The following is an 18,238-nucleotide window of genomic DNA, read 5'->3' as shown; positions in this document are numbered from 1 at the left end:
CCAATGTAGAGGAGACCACATCGGGAGCAACGGATACAATAAATGACATTGGTGGGTGTGCAGGTGAAACTTTGATGAATGTGGAAGGCTTCTTTGGGGCCTTGGATGGTGGTGAGGGAGGAGGTGTGGGCGCAGGTTTTGCAATTCCTGCAGTGGCAGGGGAGGGTGCCAGGACGGGAGGGTGGTTTGTTGGGGGGCGTGGACCTGACCAGGTAGTCACGGAGGGAATGGTCTTTGTGGAAAGCGGAAACGGGTGGGGAGGGAAATATATCCCTGGTGGTGGGGTCCGTTTGGAGGTGGCAGAAATGTCGGTGGATGATATGGTTAATGCGAAGGTCGGTAGGGTGGAAAGTAAGGACCGAGGGGTTCTGTCCTTGTTATGGTTGGAGGGGTGGGGTTTGAGGGCGGAGGTGCAGGATGTGGATGAGATGCGTTGGAGGGCATCTTCAATCACAAGAGAAGGGAAATTGCGATCTCTTGGATAATCTGTCAATCAACGTAGACAAGTGCCGCGGGAAACACACTATGACTCGAATGCCCTAACCCACTTACAAATCTTCTGGACGTTAAAAGGCCTCAGGCTGAGTGAGACTGGAATATGCCATAGAGTGTATAAAACCAAAAGCATGCCATCTATTGTGAAAGGGGTGCCACATGCAAGTGCACTAATTATCATTTTACAAACCAACTAAAATGTGTGACAAAGCTCCTCAGAAAGATTGCACGACAACGTCCACCTGGTCCGGGACCTGATCCATTTCTGTTGACGGGCTGGTCTGCTGAGCGCTTTCCTGTCTCTCGACCAGGAGAAGGCGTTCGACAGGGTCGATCACGAGTACCTGCTCGGGATTCTGCGGGCATTCCGGTTCAGGACGCAGTTCGTCAACCGGATCCAACTTTTGTACGCCGCCGCAGAGTGTCTGGTTAAAGTTAACGGGTCCCTGATGGCGCCCCTTTGCTTCGGGAGAGGAGTGCGTCAAGGCTGCCCCCTGTTCGGCCAGCTGTATTCCCTGTGCGTGGAGCCTTTCCTGCGCCTCTTGCGGAGGAGGTTGGCGGCGCGGGCACGGGGGTGGTCCTCTCGGCTTACGCTGACGACATGTTCCTCACTTTCACCGACCCGGCTGACCTGGGGAGGATGCGCGAGTGCCAGGCGCACCCAGGTCGCGACATTCCACCTTCAGACCTTGCGGCGATACCTTTACGTCGAGCTTCCTCCTAGGTGGTGTGCCCTGGTGACGTATTTTTTCCGCCAGGTGCGTAACCTCAACCATGACATGCAGCTCCTGTTCATTGACCGTGACGGTTAGGAAGTCGCCCTCAAGACGCTGCCTGTCTTTTACCAGGACCTGATCACTGTCTGTAACATGGTTGAAGCACGTTGCGCCTACCCTCCGACAGGAGTAGCGGATGTCGTCAGGGAGCCGTTGCACAGGAATCCGCACCTCCATACTCGCGGGTTCAAGTGGCTGTCAGAGGGGAGGGCCTTGGTGGCGAGGGTGAACAGGGTTGGGGACGTGCTGGGTGCCGGGGGCCTGGGCTGGACGCTGCCGCAGGACATAGCGAGCAGGGCAGCGGTAGATGTCCGGTACGTGGCCACCGCCATCCGACGCCTTAAAACGGCGGTGCTCGGACCCAGTGCACCAGTTGGAGGACGCTCAGGTGTGTGGTGGGATCCCGTCCGCGCTCACCCCAGCCCGGACGGAATTTCTCATTGGCCCCAAGGTCCCGTACTTCCCGTGGGAGCCTGTGCCCCACAACCTGAGCCTCCTCCAGAATTTAAATTTTGTCCCTTTTAAGGACGTACAAAGGCGGGTCCTATATCGACTGCTGCTGCACACCGTCCACCTCTTCTCCCTCATCCACCGTCCGGACAGGCCTTGGTGTGCCCATGTGCTACCGGGTGGTGGGGATCCCCAGTGGAGGGCTCTCTACGCGGGAGTCCTCCCCCTTTCTCTCGGGGATCTGGGGTGGAGGGTGCTGCACGCAGCGGTCCCCTGCAACCGCAGATTGCGGTGGTTCACGGACTCCCAGCCCAACTGCTTGTTCTATGGCGCTGTGGAGTCCATGGACCACGTGTATATTGGGTGTGGGCGTTTGCACTCCCTTTTTGATTTTCTTAAAAACCTCCTCCTCTGCTTTTGGTTGCACTTCAGTCCCACGCTCCTGATCTTCGAGCACCCGGTACGGAGGAGGGAGGGCAGGTCTGAAGACCTCCTCGTGGGTCTGCTCCTGGGCCTGGCCAAACTGGCTATAAACAGGTCCAGGCAGCGGGCCGTGGAGGGGGTCGTTAGGGCCGACTGCCGGGCCCTCTTCCACGGTTACGTTAGGGCCCGGGTGTCCTTGGAGAAGGAGCACGCGGTGTCTACCAACACCCTGGAGTTGTTCAGGGAGAGGTGGATGCCGCAGGGAGTGGAGTGCATTATTTCCCCTTCCAACTCTATTTTGATTTAATCCCTGCCCTCCCCTTCACTGTTTGATCACACAGCATTGCCCTTTGATGTGAAGGGCACTACTTGTCACTGGCCACCTGGGTGTTTTCCTATCTTCCTGGTGGTGGAAACTGAATAAAGATTCATGCACCTCTCACTAAAAAAAAAGAAAGGTAGAAGGCCACACCCATATAGCAGAAAGCCATTGGTTGCAGTCACTGTATTCCCTACGAACTGTGACAAATATGAAAATGTCAGTGCAACAATCTGACAGCAATATAACAGCTTACTATTCTTTAATGCAAATAAACAACAGAAGGCTTCTCACGATTAAGGGAAATGAAACTGAAGCCAAACAGAGAGGTGAGGAAGAATGCTCAAATACTTGGTTTATGAGTGGGATTTGGAAAACAAAGGGAGAAGGAAAAATGTAGAAGTGGAGAGATGCCCAGGGCAGAGGAAATCTAAAGATTCCCTGTGAGAACTGGGAGATTCGTGTCTGTACTAAAGGCAGGCAACCCATGTGGTTTTGACACTGAGATGAGGAAACAGGCTGTAGTAAATTGGACTCTGTGGTAATCCTCTCCTTCAGTGTCTTCAGTCAGAGTTAACAACATAATGACATTACTACAGTTTTTCCTTATATCTCAAACTGAATTTTATATTCATGGTCATGTGTTTTTTGGGTAGGCAGGAAAACCTTCCATCCTGAGAAGGCTGCTGTTTATTTGTGTTGGGAAGAAGAAATAGCTAAAGGCGATATCCCAGTGAGAGAGAAGGATTCTAGGAAGGGAACAAACCAGCCATGGTTACCCATGGAAGTTAAGGATAATATCATATTAAACAGAAAAGAAATAATATGGCTAAGATTAGTGGCAAACCAGAAGGTTGGAGAAATTTAAAAAGCCAACAAAAAATAATAAAGTGGGAAAAAATGAACAAGTAATATCGAAGTGGAATATAAAAGCTTCTTTAACTATATAAAGTTGAATCAAGAGGCTAAACTGAATATAGACCCTGAAATAACTCCACAGGGGCCAGTATCATGTCATCAAGTCACCCTTTATTTCCATGTCCTTGACACTGATCCACCTCTCTCCAAGTCAGCTCTTGTTCTTATTTGTCAGCCAGGGTTCCCTGAGTTGACCAGATTAGCAGCTTCAATCAGGGAATGCATATTCTATGAGGTCCAGCTAGCTGACTTCATTACAATCAGTACACAGACCTCAGAAAAACAGGCTTGAGAAATAATGAGGGACCAGAAGATAGCAGAAGAGTTGAACAAATACTTGACATCAGTCTCTATGGTAAATGGCACCAACTGCATTACTTAAATAATCAATGGGCTCAGGAGGATGGGGGTGGGGAAGAAAATAAACACAATAAATAACACTAGAGAAAAGTACTGGGGAAATTAATGGAGCTAAAGGCCAATAAGTCTCCTGGTTGTGATGGGTTGCAATCAAGGATTTTAAAGGAAGTAGCTACAGAGATAGTGGATGTAATGGTAGTAATCTTCCAACTGTGAAAGTACAAACATCTCTGGAAATCGGCATTCAGTCCAAGAAAAACAGTGAAATTTCACAGCTGACCATAGAGAGACCTCATTATTGGAGCTACTCACAGCTGGGAGTGTCAGGATTTCATTGATCAGCTAAGTGTTTGTTTTTAAGACTTAAATAACTTACAAACCTTGATTTATTTTTGTGAATATACAATAGGGAGTAGGGTGAGGGTTTTGTTTTAATGTTTTACTGAGATCTCACTCTTGATTAAATTTTTAAAAATATATAAAATATAGGTATTACGTTATTCTGTAGCAGTATTTTCAGAGCAGTAACATTGTGCTATTTTCTGGGTCGGTAGATTAAGGTGCAGAGAGGGGCTTTAGTATAGTGATGTGCTATTCCTGTCAGAAATGGGAGATTAGGAAGAATTTCAAGGTTCCTGATGATTATGGCTGCAGGAAGTGTGTTTGGTTATGAAGCCTATTATTTGGCATGGGTTGGTTAGAGTGGCAGATGCAGACAATGAGGAAGTTACAGGAACCAGAGGTGTGATGGATGGCAGTTTCAGGAAGGTAGAAAAACCACAGATACAGTCAGGTATATGGGTTACTTCTAGGAAAGGTAGAAGCAGTAGGCAGATAGTGCAGGTGTCTTCTGTGGCTGTCCTCATCTCAAACAAGTATGCTGTTTTGGAAAATGTAGGGGGTGAAGGACTCTCAGGGGAATGCAGCACTGACAGCCAGGTTTCTGTGAGATTGGCTCGACTGCAATGAAGAGTATGTTGGGTTCCTAGTGATCAATTGTGGTAGGGGACTCTCTGGTCAGGTAAACATTTCTGCAGCCAACAGTGAGACATCAGAATGGTGTGTTGCTTCCCTGGTGCCAGGGTCAAGGATGTCTTGGTGAGGATGCAGAATATTCTCAAAGGGGAGGACTGGCCAGCAGCAGGTCATTGTGTATGTTGGTACCAGTAGCATAGGAAGAGAAAGGTATGAGGTTCTGAAGACAGAATATAGAAAATTAAGTAAGAGGGTAAAAAATAATTCCTCAAGGGTAGTAATTTCTGGATTACTCCCGGTGCCATGTGCTAGTGAGAGTCGGAATAGAAGGATAGAGCAGATGAATGCGTAGCTGAGTAGCTAGTGCAGGGATTCACATTTTTGATCATTGGAATCTCTTCTGGGGTAGAAGTGACCTGTACAAGAAGGACAGATTGCACCTGAATTGGAAAGGGGATCAATGTCTTGGAGGGAAGATTTGCGATGAAACTCAGGAGGTTTAAACTAGTAAGGTGGGGGTGGGGGAATGCATCCAAAGAGATAGTGAGAAAAGAGATAAACCTGAGGCTGGTACAGTTGAGAAGATGAGCAAATCAAATCGTCAAGGCAGCAAGAGCAACATAAAGAATGGGGGTAAGACTGTTAAATTAAACCGCATTTATTTAATTGCAAGAGGCCTGACATGTAAGGTAGAAGACCTGAGAACATGGCTGGGAACAAGGAACTGGGATATCATAGCAATTACAGACATGTGTTTCAGGGAAGGGCAGGACTGGCAGCTTAATGTTTCAGGATATAAATTCTATAGGAAGGATAGAAAGGGAAGCAAGAGAGGAGGGGAGTGGTGTTTTTGGTTAGGGATATCATTACGGCTGTACTTAGGGAGGATATTTCTGTGGGCATGTCCAGTGAAGTTGGATGGAACTGAGAAATGAGAAAGGGATTATCATCTTATTGGGTTTGCACTGTAGGCCCCTTCCAAAAGTCAGAGGGAAATTGAGAAACAGGTTTGGAAGGAGGTTTCAGATATCTGTAAGAATGATAGAGTTGTAAAGGTAGGGGATTTTAACCTCCTAAACATAGACTGGGACTGCCACAGTGTTAAGGGTTTGAATGGAGAGGAATTTGTTAAGTGTCGACAAGAACTTTCTCTTATTCAGTATATGGATGAAACTACAAGAGAGGAAGCAAAACGTGACCTTCTCTTGGGAAATAAGGCAGGGAAAGTGACTGAGATGTCAGTGGGGGAGGGCTTCTTGCTGATCATACATCTATCAATTTTAAAATAGTTATGGGAAAACTTAGACCTGACTGAAAAGTTAAAGTTCTAAATTGGAGTAAGGCCAATTTTGATGGTACTAGGCAAGAACTTCCAAAAGTTGATTGGGAGAGGTTATTCACAGGTAAACAGGTGGTTGGAAAGTGGGAGGGCTTCAAAAAAGAGGTAATGTGAGCTCAGAGGCAGAATGTTCCTGTTAGTGTGAAGGGCAAGGTTGGTAGGTGTAGGGAATGACTAGAGAAATTGAAGCTCTGGTCAAGAAAAATAAGGTAGCCTATGACTGGTAGAGACAGCTAGGATTGACTGAATCCCTCAAGGAGTATAAAGGCAGTAGGAGTATATTCAAAAGGGAAATCAGGAGAGAAAAAAGGGGGGCATGAGATAGTTTTGGCAAATAGGATTAAGGAGAATCCAACAAGATTCCATAAATACATTGTGGGCAAAAGAGTAACTCGGGAGAGAATAGAGCCCATAAAGATCAACAAGGCCGCCTATGCGTGGAACTGCAGGAGGTGGGTGAGGTACTAAATTATTATTTTGTGTCAGTATTTGCTGTGGAGAATGATATGGAAGCTAGAGAACTTGGAGAAATAAACAGTGATATCTTGAAAAATGTCCACATTACAGAGGAGGAAGTGCTGGACATCTTAAAACGCATAAAGATGGATAAATCCCCAGGGCCTGATCAGGTGTATCTCAGAACTTTGTGGGAAGCTAGGGAAGTGATTGATGGGGTCCTTGCTGAGATATTTGTATCATTGATAGCCGTGGGTGCGGGGAGATTGGAAGGTGGCTAATGTGGTGCCATTATTTAAGAAAGATGGTAAGGAAAAGCCAGGGAACTGTAGATTGCTGAGCCTGACGTCAGTGGTGGGTAAGTTGTTGGAGGGATTTTGAGGGACAGGATCTACATGTATTTGGAAAGGGAAGAACTAATTCAGGATAGTCAACATGGCTTTGTGTGGGAAATCGTGTCTCACAAACGTGATTGAGTTATATGACGAAGTGACAAAGAAGATTTATAAAGGCAAAGCAGTGTACATTGTCTATATCGGCTTTAGCAAAGCGTTTGACAAGGTTCCGCATGGCAGACTGGTTAGCAAGGTTAGATCACATGGAATCCAGGGAGAGGAAGCCATTTGGATACAAAATTGACTTGACGATGATGGTTGAGGGTTATTTTTCAGAGTGGCAACCTGTAAACAGTGGTGTGCCACAGGGTTTGGTGCCCACTCTTCCACTGCTTTTTTTGTCATTTATATAAATGATTTAGATATGAATATAGGCAGAATGGTAAGTAAGCTTGCAGATGACACCAAAGTTGGTGGTGTAGTGGACAGTGAAGAAAGTTATCTTAGAGTACAATGGGATTTGATCAGATGGGCTGATGGGCCAAGGAGTGGTGGATGGAGTTTAATTTAGATAAATGTGAGATGTTTGGAAAAGCAAACCAGGACAGGACTTATACACCTAGTGGTAGGGTCCAAGGAAGTGTTACCAAACAAAGAGACATTGGAGAGCAAGTTCATAGTTTTTTGAAGGTGGACTCACAGGTAGACAGGGTAGTGAAGAAGGTATTTGGTACACTTGCCTTTATTGGTCAGTGCATTGAGTATAGGGATTGGAGTGTCATGTTGCGGCTGTACAGGACAATAGTTAGAACACTTTAGAATACTGCATTCAATTCTGGCCTCCCTGCTACAGGAAAGATGTTGTTAAACTTGAAAGGGTGCAGAAAAGATTGACAAGCTTGGGTTGGAGGGTTTGAGCTATAGGGAGAGTCTGAATACGCTGGGACTATCTTCCCTGGCGCGTTGGAGGCTGAGGGAAGAGAGCTTATAGAAGTTTATAAAATCATGAGGGGTATGGATAGGGTAAATAGCCAAGATCTTTCTCCCAGGGTAGGAGAGTCCAAAGTAAAGAGCATTTAAGTTTAAGTTGAGGGGAGAAAGGTATAAAAGGGATCTAAGGGGCAACTTTTTCATCCAGAGTGTGGTGCGTGTATGGAATGAACTGCCAGAGGTGGAGGCTGACACAATTACAACATTTAAAAGGAATCTGGATGGGCACATGGCAAATGGGACTAGATTAATTTAGGGTATCTGGTCACCATGTATGAGTTAGATCGGAGAGTCTGCTTCCGTGCTGCACAACTATATGACGCAAATCCTTAGATTCAGTAAAAATCCCAGAGGATTGGAAAACTGCAAAGGTAACACTCTTATTCAAAAGGGAATCAAATATAGATAACTATAGGCTCATAGGCTTAACATCTGTCATTGGGAAATTGTTAGAAATTGTTACAAAAGATAAAGTTGTACAGCTTTTAGAAATACATAATATAATCAACAGAGTCAGCATGACATTATGAAGGAAAAATCATACCTAATAATTTTATTACAGTTCTTTGAGGAGGTAATAAGCAGGATAGATAATGGGGAATCAGTGGATGTAATATATGTGGATTTCCAAAATACATTCAATAACATATCATCCATAAGGTTATTTAATAAGGTAGGAGCTCACAGTGTTGGCAGTAGTACATTTGTATCAACAGAGGAATAGCGAAATAATTGATTTGGGAATGGCAACCTGTAACGAGTGGAGTGCCACAGGCAACAATGCAATTATTTACGTTACATATTAATGACTTGGATGAGGAAAAGTGAATGTACTATGTTGCAGATGACACAAGAATAAATGGTGAGGCAAGTAGTGAGAATGGCACAACGAATCTATACAGGTATGCTGGTAAAGATTTGGCAGATAGTATACAATGTTGGAAAATGTGAGGCTTAGCACTTTGGCAAGACAAATAGAAAATTAAATATTATTTCATATAAATAGGGAAAGACTGCAGAGAACTGTAGCAGAAAGGGATGTGGGGTCCTCATGCATGTATCACAAAAAAGCTAGTATCCAACTTCAGCAGGTAATATGGAAAGTAAAAGGAATATTGCCCCTTATTTTAAAGGGAATGACACATAAAGATAGTGTGGTCTTACTAAAACTACATAAGGCACTAGTCAGACCACCGCTGGGATATTGTGGACAGTTTTGGTCCCCTTATTTAAGGTAAGGTATAATGGCATTGGAAGCAGTCCAGCGAGGTTCACTATGTTGATCCTGGACATGGAGGGATTTTTTTTATGAGGACTTGTATTCATTGGAGGTTAGTAGAATATGAGGCGATCTATTGAACCATTTAAGAATTTTAGGGGGCTTGAAAGGGTAGCTAGAAAGAGGTTGTTTCTCCTAGTGAGAGAGACTTGGAACAGAAGGTATTGACTTCAGAGTAAGGGGTCACCCACTTAAGACAGAGGTGAAGAAGACAATTTTTCTTTGAATCGATCTGTAGAATTCTTTACTATAGCAGATTGTCATGGCTGGATCGTTAAATGTCTTCGAGGTTGCGACAGACACCTTTTTAATCAGTAAGGGTATCAGTTTCATGGGGATAAGGCAAGAGAGTGGAATTAGATCAGGATTATTAGATCAGCCATGATCTCATTGAATGGTGGACTAGATTGATGGGCTGAATGATCTATTTGTCCTCCTATGTCATAGAGTCATGGAGTCAAAGAGATGTACAGCATGGAAACAGACCCTTCAATCCAACTCGTCCATGCCGACCAGATATCCCAACCCAATCTAGTCCCACCTGCCAGCGCCCGGCCCATATTCCTCCAAACCCTTCCTATTCATATACCAATCCAAATGCCTCTTAAATGTTGCAATTGTACCAGCATCCACCACATCCTCTGACAGCTCATTCCATACATATACCACCCTCTGCATGAAAAGGTTGCCCCTTAGGTCTCTTTTATATCTTTCCCCTCTCACCCTAAACCTATGCCCTCTAGTTCTGGACTCTTCGACCCCAGGGAAAAGACTTTGTCTATTTATCCTATCCATGCTCCTCATAATTTTTTAAACCTCTATACGGTCACTCCTCAGCATCTGACGCTCCAGGGAAAACAGCCCCAGCCTGTTCAGCCCCTCTCTGTAGCTTAGACCCTTCAACCCAGGCAATATCCTTGTAAATCTTTTCTGAACCCTTTCAAGTTTCACAACATCTTTCCGATAGGAAGGAGACCAGAACTACACGCAATATTCCAACAGTGGCCTAAGCAATGTCCTGTACATTTTAAGGAATGGTTAGTACAGGATTGAGACTGAATCACTGACAACAAAATTGCATTCTCGATCTCCTGTAAAGGACTCAGATGCTGCCTGTGAGGGCCCAGGCTACCACAGAAGGTGCGTGTAATGATGCAAGTAATGTTAGTTGTCATTGTCAATGAGATTCCTTGTAGTTGCTCAGATCAAGGCAAAATCCAGCTCCAACCTATTTTAGGGCTTCAAACAGAGCTTCAACATCATGCTGCTTAAAATTGAAAAATTAGTTAGCTCTGTAAAACAGCTTCATGTTACCCATCAAGATATATCTTTGCTTGACAGCTCTATATTGTAACAGAAACAGCTGTGATTTTGTTTTGAATTCCAGTGTTGACAGGGACTTCCAAAGCATCATAGAACTCCTGCACTCTAAGCTTCTAAAAAATGAAGGACTGATGAAGCCTAATCCCTGGACAGTCGCCTTGGCATTTGCTAATTTCACTAAGGAGGAGTAAGTATTTGCTCTGAACCACCTATTCTCCAAGTACACTTGCTAGTGCCACACAGCCAGCTAGTCCAATCAATGCTGCGATGCTGTTGTGTGCAATTAGACCTTGCCATGGCTGTCTGAAGGATTTTCACTGACGCTTTCAAAGCCTTCCACCTCCCAGCTACAGCCACTGTGCATACACCTCAGAAATGAAAACACAAAATGGTTTCAAAAAGTTGATTCCAACTTTTTATTGATGCAGATTGAATAGAGTTGTTGGATGAAATGTTTTCTGCTACATATTTGGTTTTGATGTTTTATTTGCAGTGGTGAGCACAATATTCATAGATTGAAGCAGTGGGAAGCAGATAGGATGTGACAGTGGTGACCGAGACTGCAGGAGGGTTAATGCATTGCAGATGGGAAGACCAATGCTTGGGTAAATAGCTTTCTGCGGGTTCTACAGCATCAAGCAATTCTTTAATATTTAACAATTCAGGAGCACATAGGACATTAATTTTAGAAGGGTACAGTTCATTGAGATTCAAAGAATGTGAAGCAATATCAAGTTGTTTAAATAACAAGAATGACTAAAAAGAACAAAGCATATTTCTGAAAGGATTCTCTATTATTGCCAGCTTCCAGACTTCCACTATTTTTATTTTCCCAAAACACCACAGTATTGCTGTAATGATAGAGCTTCCACTTTATACCAATGGATGGGTCAATTCCAGCTGTTCCTCCATTTGTGGCAGCCCTTTACCTCTAGTTCTTAACCTTCACTATTGAAAGTGCACAATGTTTTGAGCACTATGAATATTACACAATTGTATTTTTACTTAAGTTCCAACTAATATTCTTGAATTAATCTGCAACTAGCTGCTGACTTTATTTCTTATTTATACATTAAAGAAGCTGTGACTTAAGACACTACAATGGGAGGAGAGTAGACACTGAAGGAGAACAATATATTCTGCTTATTAATGCTCCTTTCTTCTTTTATACTATTTGGCAGTGATGGTTCAAGGCTGAGTTAAGTTTGCCTCATTAGTTCTGTACTTACATTAGTACTTGTACCTTCATTAGTCTTAGTCATCCTGCTTGAGATATTAAAATTATTTTAGCACAAAAGATTATGTTGTGAATGCACTTCCACTTGCACATTCTTTTTTTGTGAGCACTGTTGCTTCTTCCCTTTAAGTCTACCAATACCAAAAACTCTAATGTAGTTTCTGAGAATCTTACAGTCTTTGTGATTTCAGCCACTAAAGATGATGTTCTAGCTAATACAATCATTATTTTGCTTATCAGTTAGCTCCATCTATATCCTTCTCATCCACGTTGTAAGCTTCTTGTCATTTCAGCTGCAGCACCACATGTAATTAGTTCCAATTTCTGCATCCCTGAACTGGTACACCAGTCAGCATTGGGAATCTGGATCAAGCACATTCCATGTACTCATTGAGGCCTCCCCATATATCACTTACTTAAAGAGTAGAAGGAGAAACAAAATGAAGAAAAAAGGGCATAATAGATAGGAACTTATAAACAGAAAGAATTGTAAATATGGCAATAGAAGGAAATAGGGATAGGAGGAGGTTTAACCAGAGTAATAGCACCAGAAGAGCACAGTTAAGATGAATGGCCTACTGCTGTGCTGTAAAATCTGCATATAACAGGACAATTTGCCAACCTACATAATCTTTCATTTCCAGTGGTTGCAGACAAATTCTGCCTGCGACAAATTTTGACAATTGATACTGTGATTGCTCATGAATTAAGCACTTACATTTAACACTGGTAGACATGCTTTTCGGCATAGATGAATCAACAGTGGCTGAAATATACACAAACAAGAAAACAGTGAAAACCACATGAATTAATCTAATTGCAAGGTATTTAGTTTACGATAGTAAACATTGATTTTTTTGCTATACTTCACTTCAATGGAAAACTAAGGCACACTCCTTTGAGAAAGAAATGTGTGAATATATTTTAAATGTTGAGGTATTCTATTCATACATTTAGAGCTGTACTGACACTTCAGACCAGTAATTCAATCACCACCATTAGCTCTGAATCTTAATGTTATAAAATGTGGCAGAATGGTCCAAGTACAAGTCATTGCAGTATGAGTCAGGTTTTGTTGGCTCCACTGTCATCTATCCAATGAGGTAGATTAGCATGGCAGAAATGATCCATCAGATTAGTTCAATACTTGTAGTTTACCCAGCGCTTTTACATTAAACAGGTATTAAAATGTCACTTCCATGGAAATACCCTTTAATTTTTAACCAGTTGAATTAATCGTTTAGGCAATTCAAATATATCAAAGTTAGGTTATCACAATTTTAGCCTTTGACAGGATCATAGAAAAGACACAATGCAATATTGAACCACACATGTACTGACACTCTGTGTTCTTAAAAACAAGTCGCATTTCCCTGCTGCTACTTTATTATTTATGAGTACATATTTATTGATACTTTTGGATAAGATAGAGGCAAAAAGATAATAATAAATCTAAACAAACCATTGGCTAGGTTACAGTTAGAATACTATGACAGAATCTCACCTGATAACTAATGTAATTGTGAAAGAAGATCTGAATAGATCAACAGAAATGCTGAAACAGGCAAAAGTGAGGACTGCAGATGCTGGAAGTCAGAGTCTAGATCAGAGTGGTGCTGGAAAAGCACAGCAGGTCAGGCAGCATCTGAGGAGCAGGAAAATCAACATTTTGGGCAAAAGCCCTTCATCAGGACTGAAGGCAGGGAGCCTCCAGGGTGGAGAGATAAATGGGAGGGGGGTGGAGCTGGGGAGAAGGTAGCAAAGAGTACAATCGGTGGATGGGGGTGGGGATGAAGGTGATAGGTCAGAGAGGAAGGTGGGGGAAGGTAGCAAAGAGTACAATGGTTGGATGAGGGTGGGGATGAAGGTGATAGGTCAGAGAGGAGGGTGGAGTTGATGGGTGGGAAGGGAGATTGGCAGGTAGGACTGGTCATGAGGACAGTGCTGAGCTGGAAGGTTGGAACTGGGGTACGATAGGGGAAGGGGCAATGAGGAAACTGCTGAAGTCCACATTGATGCCCTGGGGTTGAAGTGTTCTGAGGCGGAAGATGAGACATTCTTCCTCCAGGCACTGGGTGGTGAGAGAGTGGCAGTAGAGGAGGCCCAGGACCTGCATGTCCTCAGCAGAGTGGGAGGGAGAGTTGAAATGTTGGGCCACGGGCGTTGGGGTTGATTGGTGCGGGTGTCCCGGAGATGTTCCCTAAAGCGCTCTGCAAAAAGGCATCCGGTCACCTCAATGTAGAGGAGATTGCATCGGGAGCAACAGATACAATAAATGACATTGGTGGATGTGCAGGTGAAACTTTGATGGATGTGGAAGGCTCCTTTGTGACCTTGGATGGAGGTGAGGGAGGAGGTGTGGGCACAGGTTTTGCAATTCCTGCAGTGGCAGGGGAGGGTGCCAGGACGGGACGGTGGGTTGTTGGGGAGTGTGGACCTGACCAGGTAGTCACGGAGGAATGGTCTTTGTGGAAAGCAGAAAGGGATGGAGAGGGAAATATATCCCTGGTGGTGGGGTCCGTTTGAAGGTGGCGGAAATGGACGGCGGATGATGTGGTCTGCTCCACTCTCCTCTCTGACCTATCACCTTCATCCATACCCCCAATCACCCATTGTACTCTTTGCTACGTTCTCCCCAGCTCACCCCCGCTCCCATTTATCTCTCCATCTTGGAGGCTCCCTGCCTTCAATCCTAATGAAGGGCTTTCGCCTAAAATGTCGATTTTCCTACTCCACGGATGCTGCCTGACCTGCTGTGCTTTTCCAGCACCACTCTAATCTAGAAATGCTGAAACAGTCTTACTAAGTTTTTCACGCTTCTTCTAGTGGGGATTATTGTGGGCAACTGAGACAACCTGTGAAAAGATTCTATTTCTGGGATTAATTATCATACTTTAAGATGATATTTAAGATGAAGGGTTTTACTTATAAGTCGAAATCGAGTAATTGGGCCTAAAGCTCGTAACGTTGAGTTCTGAAGAGGGTCACTGGACCTGTAATGTTAACTCTGCTTTCTCTCCACAGGTGCTGCCAGGCCTGATGACTTTTTCCAGCAATTTGTGTTTGTGTAAGTGGGTCTTTTTTTTAACCAAAAGTTCAGAATAGATATTCAAATTTGCGGGGGTTTTGATTAAAAAAATGAGAAAAACACTACAGTTAATGGTCTAAAAGTTATCAACTAGAGGACAAATTTTCAGAAGAATGAGGCTAGAAGTTACAACAATTTTTTTATGCAGTAAGTTGTAAGAACTTGGAATATTAGGACTAAACGTAGTGACTATAGCAAAATCCATATTAGCCTATTGAAACAAATTGGACAAGTGAGTGAAGGTAAAGGGATAACTATCAAGGAAAAGGATGAAGGGAATGGAATTAAACAAGAAGCTCTTTTAGAGGATTGGGATGTGGGCAGAAAGGTTTCTGTTGCAATATTCTCTGACACTGATAGAGATTTTTATTTTAAATCAACCTGATTGCTATGTTATGTAAGTTAAAGCTCTGTGGCCATCACATCCTGCAGTGGGACTTGAAGCCAGGCATAGGGATATCACTGTACCACAAAGCCCTGAGCACAGTCTGTCACTTTAATGTTGGCATTAACTAATTTAAAGTGTATCAGTTAATGCAGGCTCTAAAATGTCAGTCAGAAAATCATTTACGGTCTCATTCTTTTATTTTCTAATATAACCCTTTTATGATTATGGTTGAAGGCTACAATAGAACAAATATTTGAAGTGATTTTAAATTTCAGTGGTGGCTATGAAATGCAGTTTCAATGGTGAAGAAAATGGGGAGGGTGTATAAAAGACAAATAAACTGCTATTATCTGTTACAAATCTATTAGTCAAAGTTAAAATCAATGCTATACTCTCAAATATTCATATACAAATGTTTAAATTCTGCATGTTGAGTTACACAGCTCCTTTCTGATATGGGAGCAGTTGGCACAAATAATTAAAGATGTTTTTGCATAGTTTCAGCAAATATTTTGTCCTTGTAGCATTAGGAATCTATATTTGTATCATATTAGCAAAATTGAAAATGCTTGATAATGTTTTTTGCCTAATGCATAGCCACAAATCAACACAGCTATTTACATATTATCTATGATACCTTTGGCTGATTGTAGCCTCTTGTAATGCATAGCCATATGATCTTGAATGATAAACTGTGTGGATAGCTTGCAGGATGATCCCAAACAAAATGCTGAAGAAACAAAGTAACACACAGTGATCATTATTCTTCATCAGCAAGTAATAAACCTATTGAATGAAGGTCACCTAATGACATTTTTAAAGCCTACTTCACATAATTTAAAACCAATTACTTCCTTTTGTTTCCTATATAGATGGAATTATGGGTTAAACCTTTCCATATGTTGGTAAACTGTCACTTTTATGAAGTTTCTTGGAGGTCTAAAGGGTCTTTTCATGATCTGATCCCAAATACACCTCAATAACTACCTACATACCCCTATGGTGCCCTTTTGTCTGATGCTAGCCTGATTCACCCACTCACAGTTGCCGGAAGGACTCATCACTAATAGGATCCCTAGTGCATGCATTGTCTTTAAAAGTATACTCAGTTAAACACTGTCAGTACTGAGCTGCTCTGCATGGTTTGTCACATTTGCTCTGGCCATGATAGGTCAGTGGAAACTGGCACTATGCTTTGCAGACATGGACCCTAGGTCTAGGCATTGAGGTATTGCAGAGGAGGGATGTCCTTTTCCCTTAGGATCAGCAGAGGAGTCCACAACACCAGACCTTGCCTGGGTCAGTGTGGTCTGAACCATCTAGAGGAACGTCCAGCAACAAAAGAATAAGGTCAATGACCTTCTTTGTGCTGCTATGGTAAATGCCACCATCCTCTCTGCTATCTCCAATTCAGTTTATTTCTGATACTGTCCCACCTCCCACCAAAACTCATTCTGTACCACTCTCACTATTGCATGTGACATTTTCCCTCACTTGCTCTTACCCACCCAATTCCCTCACCTACTGGGATACCTCAACTCCTGAGCTCCACCTGCTGCAACAGTGGGCAGCCACCCACTTTCACCTTACTCAATCCCTTCTATTCTCTAATTCCAGGGGAATTTTTTTCATAACAGAGCAAAATGGGTACTGATATGTGGTGGGATGCCTAGTATTCAGTTCCTCACTCCTACAAGGAGAGAAGCTTGATGCTGACTGCCATGCGTGGCAAAAATGTCTGTGTCCAAGCCTCTGGACTGACAATGGAGACTGCCTTCAACTTACTGCATCAGGGCCCCGGAATAGATGGGCCAATAGGCTGAGAAATGGCAGATGGAGTTTAATTCAGATAAATGTGAGGTGCTGCATTTTGGGAAAGCAGATCTTAGCAGGACTTATACACTTAATGGTAAAGCCCGATGGAGTGTTGCTGAACAAAGAGACCTTGGAGTCCAGGTTCATAGCTCCTTGAAAGTGGAGTCGCAGGTAGATAGGATAGTGAAGAAGGCATTTGGTATGCTTTCCTTTATTGGTCAGAGTATTGAGTAAAGGAGTTGGGAGGTCATGTTGTGGCTGTACAGGACATTGGTTAGACCACTGTTGGAACATTGCATGCAATTCTGGTCTCCTTCCTATCGGAAAGATGTTGTGAAACTTGAAAGGGTTCAGAAAAGATTTACAAAGATGTTGCCAGGGTTGGAGGATTTGAGCTGTAGGGAGAGACTGAACAGGCTGGGACTGTTTTCCCTGGAACTTCGGAGGCTGAGGGGTGACCTTCTAGAGGTTTACAAAATTATGAGGTGCATGGATAGGGTAAATAGGCAAAGTCTTCTTCCTGGTGTTGGGGAGTCCAGAACTAAAAGGCATAGGTTTAGGGTGAGAGGGGAAAGATATCAAAGAGACCTACAGGGCAACTTTTTCACACAGAGAGTGGTATGTGTATGGAATGAGCTGCCAGAGGAAGTGGTAGAGGCTGGTACAATTGCAACATTTAAGAGGCATTTGGATAGGTATATGAATAGCAAGGGTTTGGAGGGATTGGATTGGGTTATCTGGTCGGCATGGACAGGTTGGACCGAAGGGTCTGTTTCCATGCTGTACATTTCTATGACTCTTGATTGAGGAGTACTTCCATTAGACCTTTGAAACACATGTAGCATAAGGTGCTGGCACATGATGCAGATGTGAGATTGACCTGATATGGTGCTGTACTGTTACATGTCCACCACCTCAGTGGATGACTGCTGACAACCATGACACGCTTCCCAGCTTTGACACCAAGTCAATACTGTGAGCCTGTTAGCTCTGGCTGAGGAGGCAAAGTGCTGAAAACAAAGCAAGATAGGAATTCTATGAGTATCTTGTGAAGCGCTAAATGAGTGTATGCTAAGAAAGCAAGCAATTAGCCCTGAATTTCAGCTTGGACCAAACAGTGAACTGGGACGCTCCATGCAGCAGTATTCCAATGTTAAGTGCCAGTGCACTCCAAAGTGCAGTGTGGCAGTGCAGAAGCGACATTAAGTGGACTGGTGATGTGCAATGATGGTGTAGAGTCACTGGAATGTGTTGATGACAGCATCCATGGAT

At 43.4% G+C, this 18,238-nt stretch overlaps 1 protein-coding gene across 5 annotated transcripts in view; it reads right to left on the bottom strand.

The window, feature by feature from the left end:
* Positions 1–18,238, bottom strand: part of LOC122552827 (spermatogenesis-associated protein 7 homolog) — a 210,257-nt gene that overhangs the window by 158,583 nt on the left and 33,436 nt on the right. For 4 of the 5 annotated variants that reach the window (XM_087990967.1, XM_043695811.2, XM_087990969.1 and 1 more), the window contains exons 3-4: positions 15,789–15,881; positions 12,394–12,441 (exon numbers count right to left, since the gene is read on the bottom strand). The exons of the other annotated variant lie outside the window; for it this stretch is intronic. In XM_087990967.1, the coding sequence (XP_087847093.1) occupies positions 12,394–12,441; positions 15,789–15,881 (141 nt within the window). The remainder of the gene's footprint in view (positions 1–12,393; positions 12,442–15,788; positions 15,882–18,238) is intronic. 5 annotated transcript variants of the gene reach the window in all.

The sequence above is a fragment of the Chiloscyllium plagiosum genome, unplaced genomic scaffold, assembly GCF_037043375.1.
Source record: "Chiloscyllium plagiosum isolate Xiang-an unplaced genomic scaffold, Cpla_swu_hap1 HiC_scaffold_10, whole genome shotgun sequence".
NCBI lineage: Eukaryota > Metazoa > Chordata > Chondrichthyes > Orectolobiformes > Hemiscylliidae > Chiloscyllium > Chiloscyllium plagiosum.
The sequence above is the reverse complement of the archived record's forward strand: the minus strand, read 5'-3'. Positions and strand labels throughout refer to the sequence as shown.